Here is a 17,128-nt window from a genome sequence, read left to right on the forward strand (position 1 = left end):
CCTGTCTAACTTTTTTTTTTTTTTCCCTTAAATGAATTTTCCCCTCGCGCGGAACGCATTTTTCTCTCACCGTCACCCCCGGCTATCTTTCCCGTTTTCTTTTCATTACTGGCCGAGTTTGCACAGTTGTTGCTGAGGGGTTTTTTAGACTCACGCCCCCAGCAACACGCTTTTAAAAGGCATTTCATTATAAAACTTTAATCCAAGAAGCCTGATCGTTATCACGATCCTCCTAAATATAAATATACACGCTCACGAGAAAACCTTGTGTTGCAGTAACGCTCGCAGTGTTTACCAGATGATCTCGCACATCAGACGTTAATTATTTATTTATTTATCTATTTATTTATTTATTTATTTATTTATGTGCCACGACTGGCTCACGCGGCTATTTATAAAGACTCTTATTTACTATTGCACGTGCGCAGTGGGACCCCATGACTTCGTGCTCTATTCCGAGGTTACGGGGCTGTTGGAGACCCGCTGGGTTTCTTAGTCATGCAAACGTCTCTCCGTCAGAGCTATTAAAAGCGACGCCGCGCAGTCACTCCCGACCGCGCGCCTCAGCAGCCCCGGGCTGCACTTATCGCTCGCGCTCAACCCCCGTACCACCCCCACCGGAGTGCTTCTCATCCCGCTAAGTCCTCTGAACGGGGCCGCACTTTGCGGATCCCTGTCGTTTTAACTTGCTTTTTTTTCTGGTAAACACGAAGGTGGGACACAGGGAGAACTCTCTAAAAGCAAACTCTGCTGCCTCTATTTCTGGCTCGCGCTCCTTGTCGTTCTCCCGCTAAGCGAGTCCAGATGTGCGCGCAGACTCCAGACGTAACGCCATTGCCATATTTGGTATGGCAGTAGCCTGCATTATGGACATATCGGTGCGTCTGTGAGCCAGCCACAGAGCATTCCTCTCGGGGGCTGGTAAATATGTTCTCGGCGAAGGAAATTCCTCCCTGGTCCTTCTGCTAATTTAGTCTCCACGCAAATCTGTCCTCCGGTATTTGAGGGGGGGGGGGGGGGGGGGGGGGGGGGGGGGGGGGGGGGGGGAGTGCAAGCGATCCAAATTTCCATATACGATGTTGGTTTGAAGGCGGAAAAAAAAGCTTTTCTACGGGGTTCAAATAAGTAACATTGCACTGAAAATCACAGATTAGAGGTCCTGGACATAGCAAGCAAAGCGATCGTATGACACCAACGGGACTAAACCCGTTTAAAACGGACTAATGAACAGATGCGTATGAACTGTTGCTAGTGGTACGACCTAGACTGCACGGCGCGGAGGTGCGCGTTGTGTTTAATATGTGGCCGCGGTGTCATTGTCTGGCACGCGTTTTTTCATCCCGGTGGTCCCGTCTCTGCACGAGCGGGGAGCCGTTCTCCTCCAGGTAAGCCCGTCTCTGCACGAGCGGGGAGCCGTTCTCCCCCAGGTAAACCCGTCTCCGGCTTGATGATGACGATTCGCGACTCTTATTTACCTGCGTAAGGCTGCACAGCTGCGTGTTCAAGGCGAATAGTCAATATTGGAGTTATTTCACCTCTTCCTTGTTGAAGGCAGGCGAAGTCCCTTAGCCTGGCATATTCATAAACATATTATATTTCCAAACGAGAACACTACATGAGGATGTGTTACTCTGTGACAGTGTTTTGTTTGTTTTGTTGTTGTCTTTTATTAGCATACCTTGTGAGAACGTTTGTTGCTGTTATTCCTGTAATTATCGTTTGCGATACTTGATCTTCAGATTATTAAACGTTTACGGATTATTAAACGTGTATGGACAGGGAGGTCCTGGTACTGTCGCGAGCTACACAGAGCCCTCAAGGCAAACTTGGGCGTCAACGTAGCACGCGCACAGCCCGGGGGACTCGGATTTGTATACCCCCGTGAGATGACACGATTGGCTGCCATGACTACTATTGTGCAGTTTTGGGTTGCACGACAGGAGAAATATTTGCCCTGGTTTTCTGACGTCACGCGCATCGTAGGGTATCATTCCCCCCCCCCCCCCCCCCCCCCCCCCCCCCGGATCATCGGTCCGCCAACCGAGCGTCTTCTCTCAAAGAAGTGTGTGCACAATAAAGTCCTGATTGTGATGACTGTTTCCTGCTTACATCTGTTTCTGAGTCAGCCCCTTCTCTCTCCCTGAGATGAAATGCTTTAGGAACTCGTGTTGTCACCGAGTTCCAGAATTTCAATGGAATCAATTTCCTACCATTGTTCCGATGTTTTTCCTATTCCGAAATCACCCAAATCCATAAACACTACAAAATCCGTTTCATATTTCCCATGTTGTAATAATAGCCGTAATATTTTCCGTCTGCCTGCCCCGCTCCTGAAACGAATAGCTCGATGTAGATGAGAGTTTGTTTGGTTATTGATCAGGGCGTGAGACCCAGAGTCTAAACGTGGCCTGTGTGATTAGCCTCTCATCTGGACCCACAGCTCTACCTGCTCATGTTTATTTTATATGACATCACATGATCACTACTCCCTCTCTCTCACATTTACTTGGGGCAGCTCACAATTGCGTTATACTGATTATGGGTTATTGACTGTTGGGGTTGGATAGAACCCTGATATCAGACAGGATACAAGCTTTGTAATGACATGAAAAATAAAGGTATTGCTGTAATACTTTTTCTTATACCAGGCATCCCTGGATCAGTTGTGTGTTTTCCTGCAGAGGGAGTGACCAGCGTGTAAGTAGGGATATTACAAAATTGTAAATACTTTCCTGCTGAGATCTGTTTCTCAGTGGGCCATTCAAAAAGAAGTCTAAGGAGACCAGCAGTGTCTCACTGAGGTTTAGAAGAAGCGTCTGCATTATACAACATATCCCTAACCCTTAGCGGCCAAGTTTTGACATGACATGAAAAATTAGATTGAAACCAGAGTGCTGAGAGGTGGATGAGGTAACTTTGTAGACTGACCTGTCTCCTAAACACACAACTCTTACACTCTCCCACTTCACCTACACGATAGCACACACTCTGTGCACATGCTCACTGACCGACCGGCACGGTTGGGTCAGCATTTAAAATGCGGCAAGGTTGGTTCCAGCATAGCTGCACTGCTGCTTGTGTTGGGCTCTGGGCTCGGACTGGGACCTAAGGATTAATGGATCACAGGAACCGTAAGGAAGGAGGACACATCACGCACGCCGAGTTCCTGCTCCGCTGCTTGAAGTAGTTCATAGCAGGAGTTGGGGAGGCCTGATACCAGTTTGTAGTGCGAATGGTAAACAGTTGCTTTCATGTTATGGACTAACGGAGATGCCGTGTGCAGGTGCAGTTTGCACCTAGGTGATGTGTGCGTGTGCAGGTGCAGTGCAGGGATTGCACGTTGGAGACGTGTAGGTGTGGAGTTTGGGCCTAGGTGGCGGCTGGTGGGGCAGAATTTGTGCGTTGGTCCCTGAAAACTAGTTGAAGCTGCCTCGTGGTGCCCCAGATCTTAACCGTTTAGACTGTGGGCCTGCCGAGACACCAGGTGTGCCCAGGTCTTCTTCCCTCTGCCCACACGCCCACAGAGAGAGAGAGAGAGAGAGAGAGAGAGAGAGAGAGAGAGAGAGAGAGAGAGAGAGAGAGAGAGAGAGAGAAATAAATGGAAAAAGAAAGTGGGGACCTGTCTCAAGAGTCGGCATGTGGGCCTTCAGGAATGTTTAGACCCGTCAGGATAATTGAGTGCATTTGGAACAAGGAAAGACAAACTTTGTTCCTGGGGTGCAGAGGAATGCACAGGACGTCTGGAGAACACATTCCAGCCAGAGTCAATGGAAAAGGCATAGCGAGTTCCTTAGACGGCTCACGAGACGCGCGCAACACCCCGCCCCCTCCCTGAAAGCCCCTGCCTTTACAGACGGGTGTGTAACGTGATACTCGTGCGCCGTCCGCGTGCTGTTCCTTTATATTACACTTATGTGACGCCGGTGCCATTTCCAGTTTTGATTTCGGCCTTCGTACGCTGTGCCCAGTTACCCTAAACCATGCCTAGAGGAGTCAGGGAATGAAAACTATGCACAGGCTTAATGTAACTAGCTCGTGGTGCTGCGGTGATGTTTAAACGGAGAACTCTGGATGCATTTCCGCGTTTAGGGGTTATTTATTGCTAACCGGAAATGCTGCGCACAACCCGGATTAAGGGTCGGTATGCGCGCGCTTTGTTCGGCGTTTTACAGAAGGGGGGGGGGGAATGCTCGCGGGACGGACAGAGAGGCTGAACGCGTGGTCACTACGCCGCCAGACGCTCTAACGGACCATAAAACTGAGCATAAACATGTCACGCGGCTTGCCGATGAAGCTCCCTGATTAAAGCACTCATGCTGATTGGGTGTTTTTAAAATTAAAAGGCTCCTGGCTGTTTTAAAATTAAAATACTGTTGCATTTTTCTGCATAAAAGTATAAACTCGTGCGTTGACCATGCATTCACCCACTGAGACATGTTCGTACACTTGATGAGATCGTGTCCTTAAATACACCATTTCGCAATTTTAAATTCGTCTAGTCAGCCTGCATCCTGACCAGGAATACAACCGCGCGCACGTGACAGCTCGTTGGCTCGTGTCATCATAACGCCCGCGCGACGCTGAAACGATTCACGGACATACAAAGCGAACAGCATAAGCTGTTTACCCGTTTGGCCGCGCGGAAGAGCAAAGTGAGCGCACATGGCTGGGTTCGGTAACTTCACGCACGCGATTGTCCGCGCTATTCCCGGTTCGTTCGCCACGGGCGCGCTGCGCACCGAAAACCTGGAGGAGGTGGACCCGAACAGGGCGCTCCGCGAGAAAAAAGCGTACGTCGCGGTGCTGCGCGAGCTCGGGCTGGAGGTGCTCGAGCTGCCCGCCGACGAGAGCATGCCGGACTGCGTGTTCGTGGAGGACTGCGCCGTGGTCTGCGGCGACACCGCGCTCCTGACGAGGCCCGGGGCGCCGAGCCGACGGGGCGAGGTAACGTAAACGGGGAAACCCTCTTTAACTCCGTGCGCCCCCAGCGCGGCGTTGTCAGTCCACACGCGCCGCCCGGGATCTCAGCCGACGTCTCGTGCGTTGCTCTTCACGCGGAGGGAATTCTGACTTTTGGCTGCGCGCAGATAATAAGGCGCGTGAGAGTGGCTCGTTTGGCAACGCCCTTTGCCAAACCCGAGAGAAGTGGTGTTTGTTGTGAGACGACAGGAAGTAAAGTTGTCACGCCGTGATATACTAGTACGTTAGAGAGAAGAGACGGTTTCGTACGAGCCACAGGTGCTTTCTCAGTGTGCAGACCCAGCTGAGCACAAAGCACGTTCTTTTTAACCAGTGCGAAACGCGTGCTGTAAAGCTCTGGAGAGGTAGAGGACTTGGGGGAAATCTTGTCTGCACTTTTGTTTCTCTGTCTCTCTCTCTCTCTCTCTCTCTCTCTCTCTCTCTCTCTCTCTCTCTCTCGTGCGGTGCCTCACGTTTTCTGCTTTTGCTACTTTGGTTGCAGAAATAATCATATTAAAATGTGCCTGTTTTTTTGGTAATGTACGCAAATAATTTGCATGATTCATTGTACATGATATTTGCGGCGGTTATTTATATATATATTGTAGTGTCCAGTCTGGATCAAAAAATATTTGATCAGCTTTTATTTAACAAACACAAAACACACAGACGACTGATAATGACTCACTATTGCGCTACAACAAACAAACAATATGGAGTGTGAGGACCCCACTCCCTCACCTCGTGCCTGCGCTTTATTACAGAGTCATGGGTAACTACATCACAGTGGCAGCTGCCTGCAGACTACTGATCAGTTACTGCAGCTGTGTGAGAGGTTTTTTGGCCTTGGTTCAAAAGTTCAATCAACTCCGTCAGCTGCGTTAACATGATGAGCGGCCGACCTGCAGCGAGCTGACGGCATCTATACAACGCGACAGATTCGTGCGGTCGGCCAGTTCCTAGACATCTCCTTCCACGGTGGGCTCACTTGCTCTCTGGCGTCTGGCCCTCGGTCCTGTCGGACGTCACCTTCAGACCGCCGGATTCGGGTCGGGCCGTCGTGCTCATCCAGGACCACTTTTATGCAGTAGGTCCAGGAGACCGTTTGGTGACCTAGGTGTGACCCCAGCTTTAAAGTGTGACAGCACATCAGTGAGGTCAAAGTTCAGGAGTCTTAAGTCAGAATGTAATTATTCCAAACACCTGTGGCTGAGCAGGGAAGGTGTTTGGTTTGCCAGAGGCTGGAGCCAATGAGATGAGGGTGAACCAGTCCACCAGTCAGGAGCTTCGGGCTTGTCAAACTCAGAGATGGTCTGCTGGACGAAGCTTCACTCTTCTTTGGGTTCTTAGACGAGCAGCTTGTACAACCCATCACTTGCACACCGAATTGCTGTTATCAGCTGGTTATGAAAACCATTCGACACAAGTTGCCTGCGGTTATGGAATCCCCTCCATTACACCCAGGTTGCCTGTGGTTATAGAAACCCCTCTGATACACCCAGGTTGCCTGTAGTTATGGAAACCCTCCATTACACCTAGCTTGACCTTAGAGTCAAGCTTGTCTTTCTCACTTTCTGTCTGTCTCTCTCTCCACAAACGTCTGCTGCTGTCCCTGAGACACGGTGTCTTCAGCCTCAGTGTGTCGGTGGCCTCAGGCGGGACTGGGATGCAGGTGTCCCACTGCTGCGGTGTTGAAGGCTGCTCCTCTGTTTGCTGGGCAGGCGTCGCGGCTGTGCTCGAGCTTGTTGACGTGTGTGCGTGATTCAAACACGAGTCGGCACGGGGTTTTGTGAACAGAGTCCAGATTATACAGTGACTTTTTCTAAGGAGGGGTCATCTTGTTCCCAGTAAAGCGAACCCAGTACAGTGCAGGCGCTTCACTGAGCGGAAGCCTCACGTTGCCTCATCACTGAGCTCCAGTGTCGGCTAACGTTAGATAATCTGTATTTTAGATTGGTAATGAAATGCCAAGCCACCACTGCACATGAAGGGCAGACGATCAGCTAATGTTGGTTAGCGGAGGTGTAACACAGAAACCGGCCGATATTAGCATTCAAAACTCAGACGGCAGTATGTTAAAGTTAGATGAGTTGGGTAGCTAGCTGCTTCAGTTAACATGCAGTGCACCGTGTGTGTGTGTGTGTGTGTGTGTGTGTGTGTGTGTGTGTGTGTGTGTGTGTGTGTGTGTGTGTGTGTGTGTGTCCTTCCTTTAGCTTCCCCTGTTTCACTGTCCAGTCTGTTCAGACATGTCCCTCTCTCACATCCCTGGGGCAGACAAATGAGATTTAGACGTGTCCCTCGCTAGTGCTGGAGGTTATCTCAATCCTGTAATCCTGCTGCGTCCGTCGAGCGCCGTCGTGTCCTCTGTGGACTATTCAAGGATCTAGTCTTGCTGTCATCTGTGTAATGTAATTACAGAGCCGGGCTCTTGGCTTGAGCAGTAGCGTCCACGCTGAGGCTGTCTGTGTCTCACGGCCACGCCCGACAACGCCTTCATCTGCGCTATTTCTGGCAGTAATATAATCTCACTGTTCTTTGTATGTGTCGTGCCATGCCAAGTCAAAGAAAACTGATCCTGCAAACGGATTCTAATGTTTTCTTTGCTCCTGCCATCATGGATTTGTGCTGCGTCTGAAAAAGATTTTTTTTAAAACCTTGGCTGCCTGCCTGTATTTGAACACCCCACGACATAAAAGCATTCAGTTTTCACGGTGTGCCCGTCAGGCGATGGAGGGAGTGAAGCCGGGCTGGCATGCCAGCGCAGGGCGGGACGTCTGGGCTGGGCGGGCAAGCCGTGGCAAGGCGGGCACGACAGGCGGGACGGGGCGGGACGTCTGGGGGATGGGGTGGAGTGCAGACCTGCACCTGTGCACACGGCCTTGGCGCTTCCTGTCAGGCAGGGGACCTCTGCCCTGTGTGTTCTGTGGCACAACCTCAGCACTTCAGCTCAGGGTCTCGTTGGGGTTCAGTAACGCACCCTGTAACTGGCTGGCGTAGCAGCCCGCCCCTTCGCGAGATTGGTTGAGAATGCCTGCATTCAAATTCCCTCACTTCATGCAGCTCAGTTACAGATATAATGTGGTTTGTGCAAAGCTGATCAACTTGAACTTGACGTGTGTGTGTGTGTGTGTGTTTTGATGTTATGACATGCCTAACTACATACCCTCTCTCGCTCTCTCTCTCTCCCTCTCTTTCCCTCTCCCTCTCTCTCTCTCTCTCTCCCTCTCTTTCCCTCTCTCTCTCTCTCTCTCTCTTTCCCTCTCTCTCTCTCTCTCTCCCTCTCTCTCTCTCTCTCTCTCTCTCCCTCTCCCTCTCCCTCTCTCTCTCTCTTTCTCTCCCTCTCTCTTTCTCTCCCTCTCCCTCTCCCTCTCTCTCCCTCTCTCCCTCTCTCTTTCTCTCCCTCTCTCTCTCTCCCTCTCTCCCTCTCTTGTCCAGTCTGAGTGCAGCAGTTGCCCTCTCAGGCCAGTTTGTTTGATCTCTGAGCTCGGAGAGTAAAAGGGCAGGTAGTCACAGGGCTGAGGTGTGTGTGTGTGTGTGTGTGTGTGTGTGTGTGTGAGAGGTAAAGGGAAGTTGTGCAGGCTGGAGGAAGCAGAATTCCGTGTGTGTTTGTGTTTGTGTGGCAAGGTCACAGGGATGATAAGGAAGAGAGCAGTTGGAGATCAACTATCTGTTATTATTGCAGCTAATACAAAGGAAATCTTCTCTTTCGACATGAAGTACTGTTCGAGGTCAGAAAGGACAGTTAGTCCTGCAGACAGAACACACAGAGCTGAACGGTCAGATTAGGGACATGGACAATCCAGTTCTAAGGTCCTGCTTTGTTCCAGACTAACAAAGTGAGTTTATTCTAACAATAAGAGTTGTATTCTTCTCACCACACACACACAATTTCCCAGGCCCCCTAATCTGATGATTTCAACTCTCATTGGAGTTTCCTTGCCAACTTGCACATCTGACCATAGTTGAGCTATTATGAGCTGTCTGATTAACTGTATTCAGTCTACTGAACTGGCATCAGTCCCAAAGCTGCTCTCTGTACAGGCCATCAGTCACTCTAAACTACCAGAGAATGCTGGTCTCTGCACAGACTAGCAGACACTAACTACCAGAGAATGTTGGTCTTTGTACAAACCAGCCGACAGTCTAAACTACCAGAGAATGTTGGTCTCTGTACAGATTAGCACTTTACCAGGGAATGCTGATCTCTGTACAGACTAGCAGACACACACCTTTTGTGCTGTTTACTGCAGTCCATGTCAAAAACATAAAACGCATAACAGGCAGAGACTGTAAACAGTGCAGATAAGCTCTTCTGAATGTGTGTTTGTAATACTAGGCGTTTTAAATTTAGCTCCGTGTGAACGTGGCAGACGTTAGCCCCCATAAAACCCCTGTTCTGTCAGCCTGCACGTCATACAAAAGCTGCAGCAGTTTTGCAAAATTGCTTCTGATGTCCTCTAAACATATTGACGTCCGCGCTCCTCTCTGGCCCCGCCCTCACACGAGGCCCTGCCTCTTTGCGCCCTGGTCTCCTCACATGCACCTGTTTCTTGTTAATTGTGTCGTCACTTCATGACTTTCCTGCTGTTTGATGTGCAAACTCTGCAGTTTTTGAGTTCGTTAGGGTTGGGTAGAATTTTAAACAGTGTCCAAGCAAAAAAAGTGCCTGAACCGGTACTTAAAATAGGTCGACAACATTTAAAGAATGCCTTTTTTTAATAACTTTTTATTTTAAGATACTAGCTAACAGTAGGCATCCGTTGCCATGGGAGCAGGTGTGATGTTAATTAGCTGGGGCCACGTGACGTGTGCTAATGGGTTTTTTTCCCAAGCGTCCGTTTGAGCGCCAGAGGGCAAATATTTCAGCTGGCAGCACAGGGCTTCGGAAGAATACATCATAGATAAATTACACTTACATGATTTTCCACTTAACCTGATGTGTTCAGCCAAGATGTGTCTGGAGTCCAAATCTGGCTTCTTTAGATCAATAGCTGCTGACTGCTAACCAACACGAAGTCAATATCAAGCCCACAGACTTCTCTCAGACTGCATCCAGATCTTAAAGGTTTCACAGACTGGCGATGTGTTTTTAGTATGAGCATGACTCACTGAACTATAAAACCGATTAAAATCATCCTTGCTATAGGCAGAGACCTGGACGCGGTTTGTGGACTTATTTTCCAAGGCTGTTAGCTTTGCTGCTCACGTCTAGGCATCGTTAGCAACGCTAGTGGCGTTTGCATTCCAAACATGCCTTGGCCAATCGACTGCATCTGGGGAAGTGAAAATCATGTAAATGTTATTTTTCGCACTGAAATGTTGAACACCTTTAGTATTCTTAGTCGCACATCCTGACTCCTGGTGGCATTCCTGCTCTCTCCTGTCTGCAGTGTCTTCTGGGTTTGTGCGTTCGCCTTTCACTGACTGTTTGTTTTACCTCTCGGGATGCGTGTTTAGTGACTGTGTTTAGTGACCTATTTTTGGACCCATGGAGCTCCTCAGCATCGGGTGTCCTGTCACTGACGGTTCCTGAGCAATCCAGTCCTCCTCTCTGGGTGGCCTGAAACATCTGGAACGAGGAGGTGAACGTTCTTAAGACAGAAGAACAGCGCTACTCCCAAGCTGTCTTTTGAACTTGTTTGCTTTTGTTTGCTCCAGTGCCCTGACTGCTGTCCAGCCTGAGATCAGTGGGAGGAGCTTGAGCAGATGCCGGTGGTGTTTCATGGGGTTGGGCTTCGCATTCTATGGGGGAACAGGACTCTATTGAACAGGAGCGGCAGCTGTTGTCCTCCCTGCAGGAGGCTCCGGGCTTCCTCGGGCCTGTGCGGATCAGGCGTGTGATCCCCATGTCTTGTACTTCCGATCAATGTTTTCACCGTTTCAATTTTGTCACCAGTGGTTTTTCCATAAGCACCACTGGCGTATGAGAGAAGTCCCAATGGGAATGTCACAACTATTTCTCAGGCTCATGCCTCTCACTGGTTTATTTGTTAGACTTGGCCGGCTATTTCTCCAGAAGGCTCCCATACAGCCAGTCGGGAGTCGTCATTCTCCACTGTTTTGGACCTGAGAAGTTGCCAAGTCTCTGCTGGCCTCTTCCGTGAGCGGGAACAGTGTGTTCTTTGAGGTGGGTATATATTCCAGGGATGACGAGTTCAGGTGCTTGTGAAGGAGTGCTTTCTGCCCGCTGGTTGGGCGGCAGCCACAGGGAGCCGACCCCAGTTCTGCGTCGGAATTCTTCTTGCCAGAGCGTGGCATGTGGCGCTCTAGGTCCGTTTACAGATCAGAGCGGCGATGCGCAGGTGTGCACAGGTATGTCCTTGGCTGAGCTCCGCAAGGAATGTGTTGGTCGTTGGCTCCTCCGCTATCCCGCTCGGCACACGCGCTCCGAATATCCCAGACCCGGGAGCGCATTCCATGATTAGTGCCTCCTGGAAAATTCCCACTAAAGAGCCTCAGCTCAACCTAACTGGGGATCTGGAAGAGAATTCAAGTGCCTGGCCAGGAATCTGGGAACCTTCCTCAATTCCAGAGTGTTTTTCGCAGCAAGGAGGAGCACGCTCGCATAAATCAGACAGCCGACCTTTGTTTTGACTGGGTGACGTTCCGGCGCTGGTGACGGACGGTGGCCCCGGAGCTGGCGGGCTTCCCGTTTGGAAGTGACCTCGGCTTCCCTCTACAGCGCTGCCATGTGTGTGAATGGGGGGGTAGTGTTTATCCGGACGTGGCTCCAGCCGTTCCCACTAGCTATGTCACATTCCTGCTTCTCTCAGCTCCCTCACACAGCCAGGACCATGGACGCTAAATTTAGTTTATACTATCCTGAAAACTGTGTGTGTGTGTGTGCGCGTGTGCGTGGGGGGCAGAGGTTGCTGTGCTGATATATAAACTTCATAACAGAGATGTTATGAGAACATCTGCCTAGCACTCACTCACACACTCTCACACACACACACACACACACACACACATATATATATATATATATATATATATATATATATATATATATATATATATATATATATATATATATATATATGACTATATGTGATTTTATGCCCCATTGTTTTCCATGCGTTTGCACTCATTTTAAAGACAAGAAACCTAAAAAGACAGGCTGTGTGATGTTGGGCTGTTGGGTGTTGGATTGTGCGTGTTACGGTGTTGTTTGTTGGGCTTTGCGTTGGGCTATGTGTCCTGTGCTGCATTTGTGCTTGGTGTGTGTTCCTGTAGCTTGTGTAAGAGCATGGGTGTGAGGGAGGGTGCGAACCAGGCATGTGTGTGTGTGTGTGTGTGTACCTTTGTGTGCATGCCTGCATGTGTGGGCACGCCTGAATGTGTGTGCACGTGTCTGTGCGGCTGTGTGTGTACACGTGTTGAGGCGCAGGTGTGATGCAGCAGGTCAGTGGTCACTGGGTTCACTACTCCAGAAAACTACTACAATGAAGAATTTAAGCCTAGATTGAAAACTACAATAGCAGCTGTAACAACAGACAAATCACTAAGATAAGAAAATATTATTAATGTATCCTCATACAGGGTTAAAAAAACAACATATACATACATCTCCCTCTGTCTGTCTCTCTGACTGTCTGCCCCAGCCTCCCAAGAGAATGCTTCATCTGTATGTTCCAGGTCAAGCCCAGCTGTGTGCGTGCGTGCGTGCGTGTGCACCCACATGTGGATGTGCACGTGCACCAGAGTCAATTCTGTTTTCCTGCTCTCAACTTACCCTTCCCACTGTGCTCAGCTCCTCCTACCGATCTTGGCTCCTCCTGCTCCTGTGAGCTCCTCCCACTGATCTCAGCTCAGGGACGTTTCTCACCCCCAGCTCGGGGCCTGAGACTGCTTGTTCTCACGCACACTCTGCCTGCTGTGTTCTGGGAGGTGCTGTGGTGTGATCAGTGTGATCTTACTCACGCCTGCCTCATTCACTCACACACTTTACATCGACTTTGACACACACACACACGACTCTGACAGGAACCACTGCAGCTGCTAGATTAATGTAGTTTGCTGGAGAAAAAAAAAATCGTTACTGTACTCTGTGTGCGCACGAGCGTGCGTGTTCGACCGCAGATGTGCGGTCGTTAGGATGTGCGCTAACCCTGCTCTCCAAGTTCCTCCCTGTGGTGTGGTGGAGAGGCGTCCATCTGGACTGCAGAGGTTTCTGGGTAAAGGATGGGTGGAGAGGGGAAGAAGGTCGCCTGAGCTACTCCACCCAGCTCCCTTGACAAATGTGCCCAACGGCCCGCATCTCAAACGTGTAATAACGTAACGTAAAGACGATGTAGCTGGCTTTGCCTATGGCTCTGTGAATGGATTCACAAAAAATACACCCAGGAACTGAACTGAACTGTGTGTGTGTGTGTGTGTCTGTGTGTGTATGTATGCATGTGTGGGTCTCTGTGTGTGTGTGTGTGTGTGTGTGTACATCTGCATATTAGTGTGTTCAGGAGTGTTCCAGTGGGTCACAGAACTCCTTACCTGCCTGAGGTGCTAGGGGGTGTGGTTACAGAACTTGCTTGTCTCGTATGAATTATTAGAGTTTCAGTCCACATGCTGGGTTGTGTGTGTGTGTGTGTGTGTGTGTGTGTGTGTGTGTGTGTGTGTGTGTGTGTGCGCGCACACCAACTCCTCTGCTCAGCAAGTGCAGTACTCAATTATTTAGTCTTTACTTTTGGCTAGTCATAACATCCCTGGAATTCAAGCTCTGACTGTGAGTTTCTGAAATAATGTCAGACTATTTTCATTAACATGTGTGTGTGTGTAGCCAGGTGATCAAATATAAGTTTTCAGAAATCTATTCATGTTTGCCTAATTAACCATTAAACCAAAAAACCCCAGAGACTTGTGAGTAATAACCTCAGAGTGTGTGTGTGTGTGTGTGTGTGTGTGTAAGTATAATGGCAGAGAAACAGTTGGTGTGTTTGTCTTGAGCAGTCTGTGTGAAATGCTTTGCTTTGTTTAAACTGTGTAAATGAGTTTGTTTGTTTTCTTCGGGTCTCTTGGTCAGAATATGACCGTTCATTGTGGTTGAGATTGAGTGAGTGAGGAAAGCAGACAGATAAGAATAGAAAGAACAGCACAAAGACGAGAGAGACACACTGAGAGAGGAGAACACGGACTGAGGAGGGTGGAGACTGACAGAGTGAGATGGGACTGAGAGAGTGAGAGAAGTATATAGGGGGAGTACAGGGGAGAGTTGAGGAGGTATAGTGGGAGACGGACTGAGACGGGAGAGTTGAGGTGCAGTGGGAGACGGACTGAGACGGGAGAGTTGAGGAGGTGCAGTGGGAGACGGGAGAGTTGAGGAGGTGCAGTGGGAGACGGGAGAGTTGAGGAGGTGCAGTGGGAGACGGGAGAGTTGAGGAGGTGCAGTGGGAGACGGGAGAGTTGAGGAGGTGCAGTGGGAGACGGGAGAGTTGAGGAGGTGCAGTGGGAGACAGGGGAGAGTTGAGGAGGTGCAGTGGGAGACAGGGGAGAGTTGAGGAGGTGCAGTGGGAGACGGACTGAGACAGACTGAGACGGGAGAGTTGAGGCGGTGCAGTGGGAGACAGACTGAGATGGGGAGAGTTGAGGAGGTGCAGTGCGAGACGGGAGAGTTGAGGAGGTGCAGTGGGAGACAGACTGAGACGGGGAGAGTTGAGGAGGTGCCGTGGGAGACGGGAGAGTTGAGGAGGTGCCGTGGGAGACGGGAGAGTTGAGGAGGTGCCGTGGGAGACTGACTGAGAGAGGGGAGAGTTGAGGAGGTGCAGTGGGAGACAGACTGAGACAGGGGAGAGTTGAAGAGGTGCAGTGGGAGACGGACTGAGACAGGGGAGAGTTGAGGAGGTGCAGTGGGAGACAGAGTGAGACAGAGGAGAGTTGAGGAGGTGGAGTGGAGTGTGTGGAGAGAGTCAGGCCAGTGCAGCTCCCCTGACCTGCTCTGAGTTATGACCAAGATTGGGGCCTCAGGATGACATCATCATACTCATTAAGCAGCACACACATGCTCTCTGTGTGTGTGTGTGTGTGTGTGTGTGTGTGTGTGTGTGTGTGTGTGTGTGTGTGTGTGTGTGTGTGTGTGTGTGTGTGTGTGTGGTCGTACAGCTCATCAGGTGATGTCAGTGTTTCCTTTGTAACCTTTGTGCTAGAGGTCACGGGAGGCCTGACAGATATCACCAGCGATGTGTGTGTGAGAGAGAGAGAGAGAGAGCGCCATATGTTTTCAGGACATTCATGGTAAGAGTAAGATGGTATAAACTTCTTTATTCTCTCACCCAGATTATGCATGTATGTCTATGTCTGACTATGAAGGATGCAGGCATTGAATGCAGAAGAACACACACACAGGTGCATATGATTATGACAGATATAACCAGAGATACATTTGTGTGTGTGTGAGTTTGACAAAGAGAAAGGGAGAAACAGAACCAGACAGAATCCACCAGAGGGTCTGAGCTGCTGCATCGTGCATGTCCGTCCACACACACACACACACACACACATGCGCACACGCACGCCCCTCCGCACTGCTCTGAGCCCCTGTGAGGGGCCTGTTTTCCCCATCAGGACCGTGTTTCTCTCCCCCTCTCGGTCTGGAGCTCCAGGGCCTGACTTCAAACATCAGCTACTCCAAGAATGATAATGACAGAAACACACACTCTGGGAGGAAAAGCCTCACCCCCACACTTCTGCTCAGTAGCTCTTTTCCCGAGTGTGTTTTTAGGACATTTTTGGAAGTGTGTGTGAGCGTTCCAGGGCGTTCTTTCAAAGCCTCTTTCTCTCGAACCTGATTTTGACGAGGTGCTTGGTGACGAGGGAGGAATGGCACATTCCCATTGGCCAGTGGGGTCACATCCCTCAATGCACCTGTGCCATGCCAGAGCTTTGCAGGGGCCCATCACACGCCTCGCAGCCGCAAGCCATTCCTGTGACGGCACGTCTGCCTGGCGATGACCCCGCAACCTCCAAATCCGCGCCGCTTTCAGAACTTCCGCAGCTTGTTGTTTTAACTCAGCATGCGCTTGGACCACGCTCGTCACAGCCGGGTCATCTCCGTAGACCTCAGCTGCGGTCGTGCGCTTTTCGGGGGAGGCAGAGTTCAAGGAGCCTATGACATCACTGTAGCTTTGTTAAGTGAGTGACATCATGGCGAATGCGTGAATGTTGGCAATGTCTCACACTGGAGCCACAAACTGGCACTGTCCAATATAACATCACCTGTTTACGGTGTGAGCTCACACACACACACATGCACACACAGATGGGTGTCACCATAGGCAGACTGCTGAATGGGATTCCCCTGGTGTATCAAAGCATGTGGCCATATTTGGAAGGGTTGGGGCTTGACTCTGTATGGAGCTCCTCCTCTATTGCAGACATGTACACAAAAGGAACTGTGTGTGTGTGTGTGTGTGTGTGTGTGTGTGTGTGTGTGTGTGTGTGTGTGTGTGTGTACTGAGGGCAAACCGATCTTTTACTTGAGATTTGACAAATCTGGATCTAAGAAATGAGTGCTTAGATTTAGAGCGCTTGAGAAAAAAAAACAAAAAACAATCTGGACAAATGAGTAATGTAAAAAGACCCCTAAAGAATCCACCTTTCCAACTCTCTATAGAAATGATTCCTAACAATGACCCCAGCTGACCTCCGTTCCCCACCGCTGTATGTCCTGAGATCCTGGGTTCTTACCCAGTGTCCTGAGTTTAGGCTCACACTGTTTACATTGTATGTTTACAAACTTAACACAAACTTCATTTGAATCAGTGATCAACTGGAATTCTGAGAAAGAGGGGAAGAGTGATGGAGAGAGAGAGAGAGAGGGAGAGAGTGATGGAGAGAGAGAGGGGGGGAGTGATGGAGAGAGAGGGTGAGAGTGATGGAGTAATGGAGAGAGTGATGGAGAGAGAGGGAGAGTGATGGAGTAATGGAGAGAGTGATGGAGAGAGAGCGGGATGGAGAGATGGAGAGGGTGATGGAGAGAGAGCGGGATGGAGTAATGGAGAGAGTGATGGAGAGAGAGCCGGATGGAGAGATGGAGAGAGAGAGGGGGAGTGAGGCAGAGGTGACGGACAACCCCACACAGTGTTTGGTGTGTATATTTCAACATGAACAGTCATTCTGTTTGCGTTCCTTTTGAACAATAACGGTTCTGTTTCCACGTTCCCATCAGCCAGACATC

The 17,128-nt window shown here is 49.9% G+C and overlaps 1 protein-coding gene across 2 annotated transcripts in view; it reads left to right on the forward strand.

The window, feature by feature from the left end:
- The first annotated feature begins 1,098 nt into the window (after positions 1–1,098).
- ddah1 (dimethylarginine dimethylaminohydrolase 1) overlaps positions 1,099–17,128 on the forward strand; it is a 35,297-nt gene continuing 19,267 nt past the window's right edge. Inside the window, exon 1 of one of the 2 annotated variants that reach the window (XM_027033241.2) lies at positions 1,099–1,385. Coding sequence is in view for 1 of the 2 variants with exons in the window: in XM_027033240.2 (XP_026889041.2) it covers positions 4,663–4,944 (282 nt within the window). In the remaining variant the exon portion in view is untranslated. Of the gene's footprint in view, positions 1,386–4,524; positions 4,945–17,128 lie in introns of those variants that run through there. The other variant, XM_027033240.2, reaches the window with a different exon arrangement.

Source organism: Electrophorus electricus, chromosome 22, assembly GCF_013358815.1.
Source record: "Electrophorus electricus isolate fEleEle1 chromosome 22, fEleEle1.pri, whole genome shotgun sequence".
NCBI lineage: Eukaryota > Metazoa > Chordata > Actinopteri > Gymnotiformes > Gymnotidae > Electrophorus > Electrophorus electricus.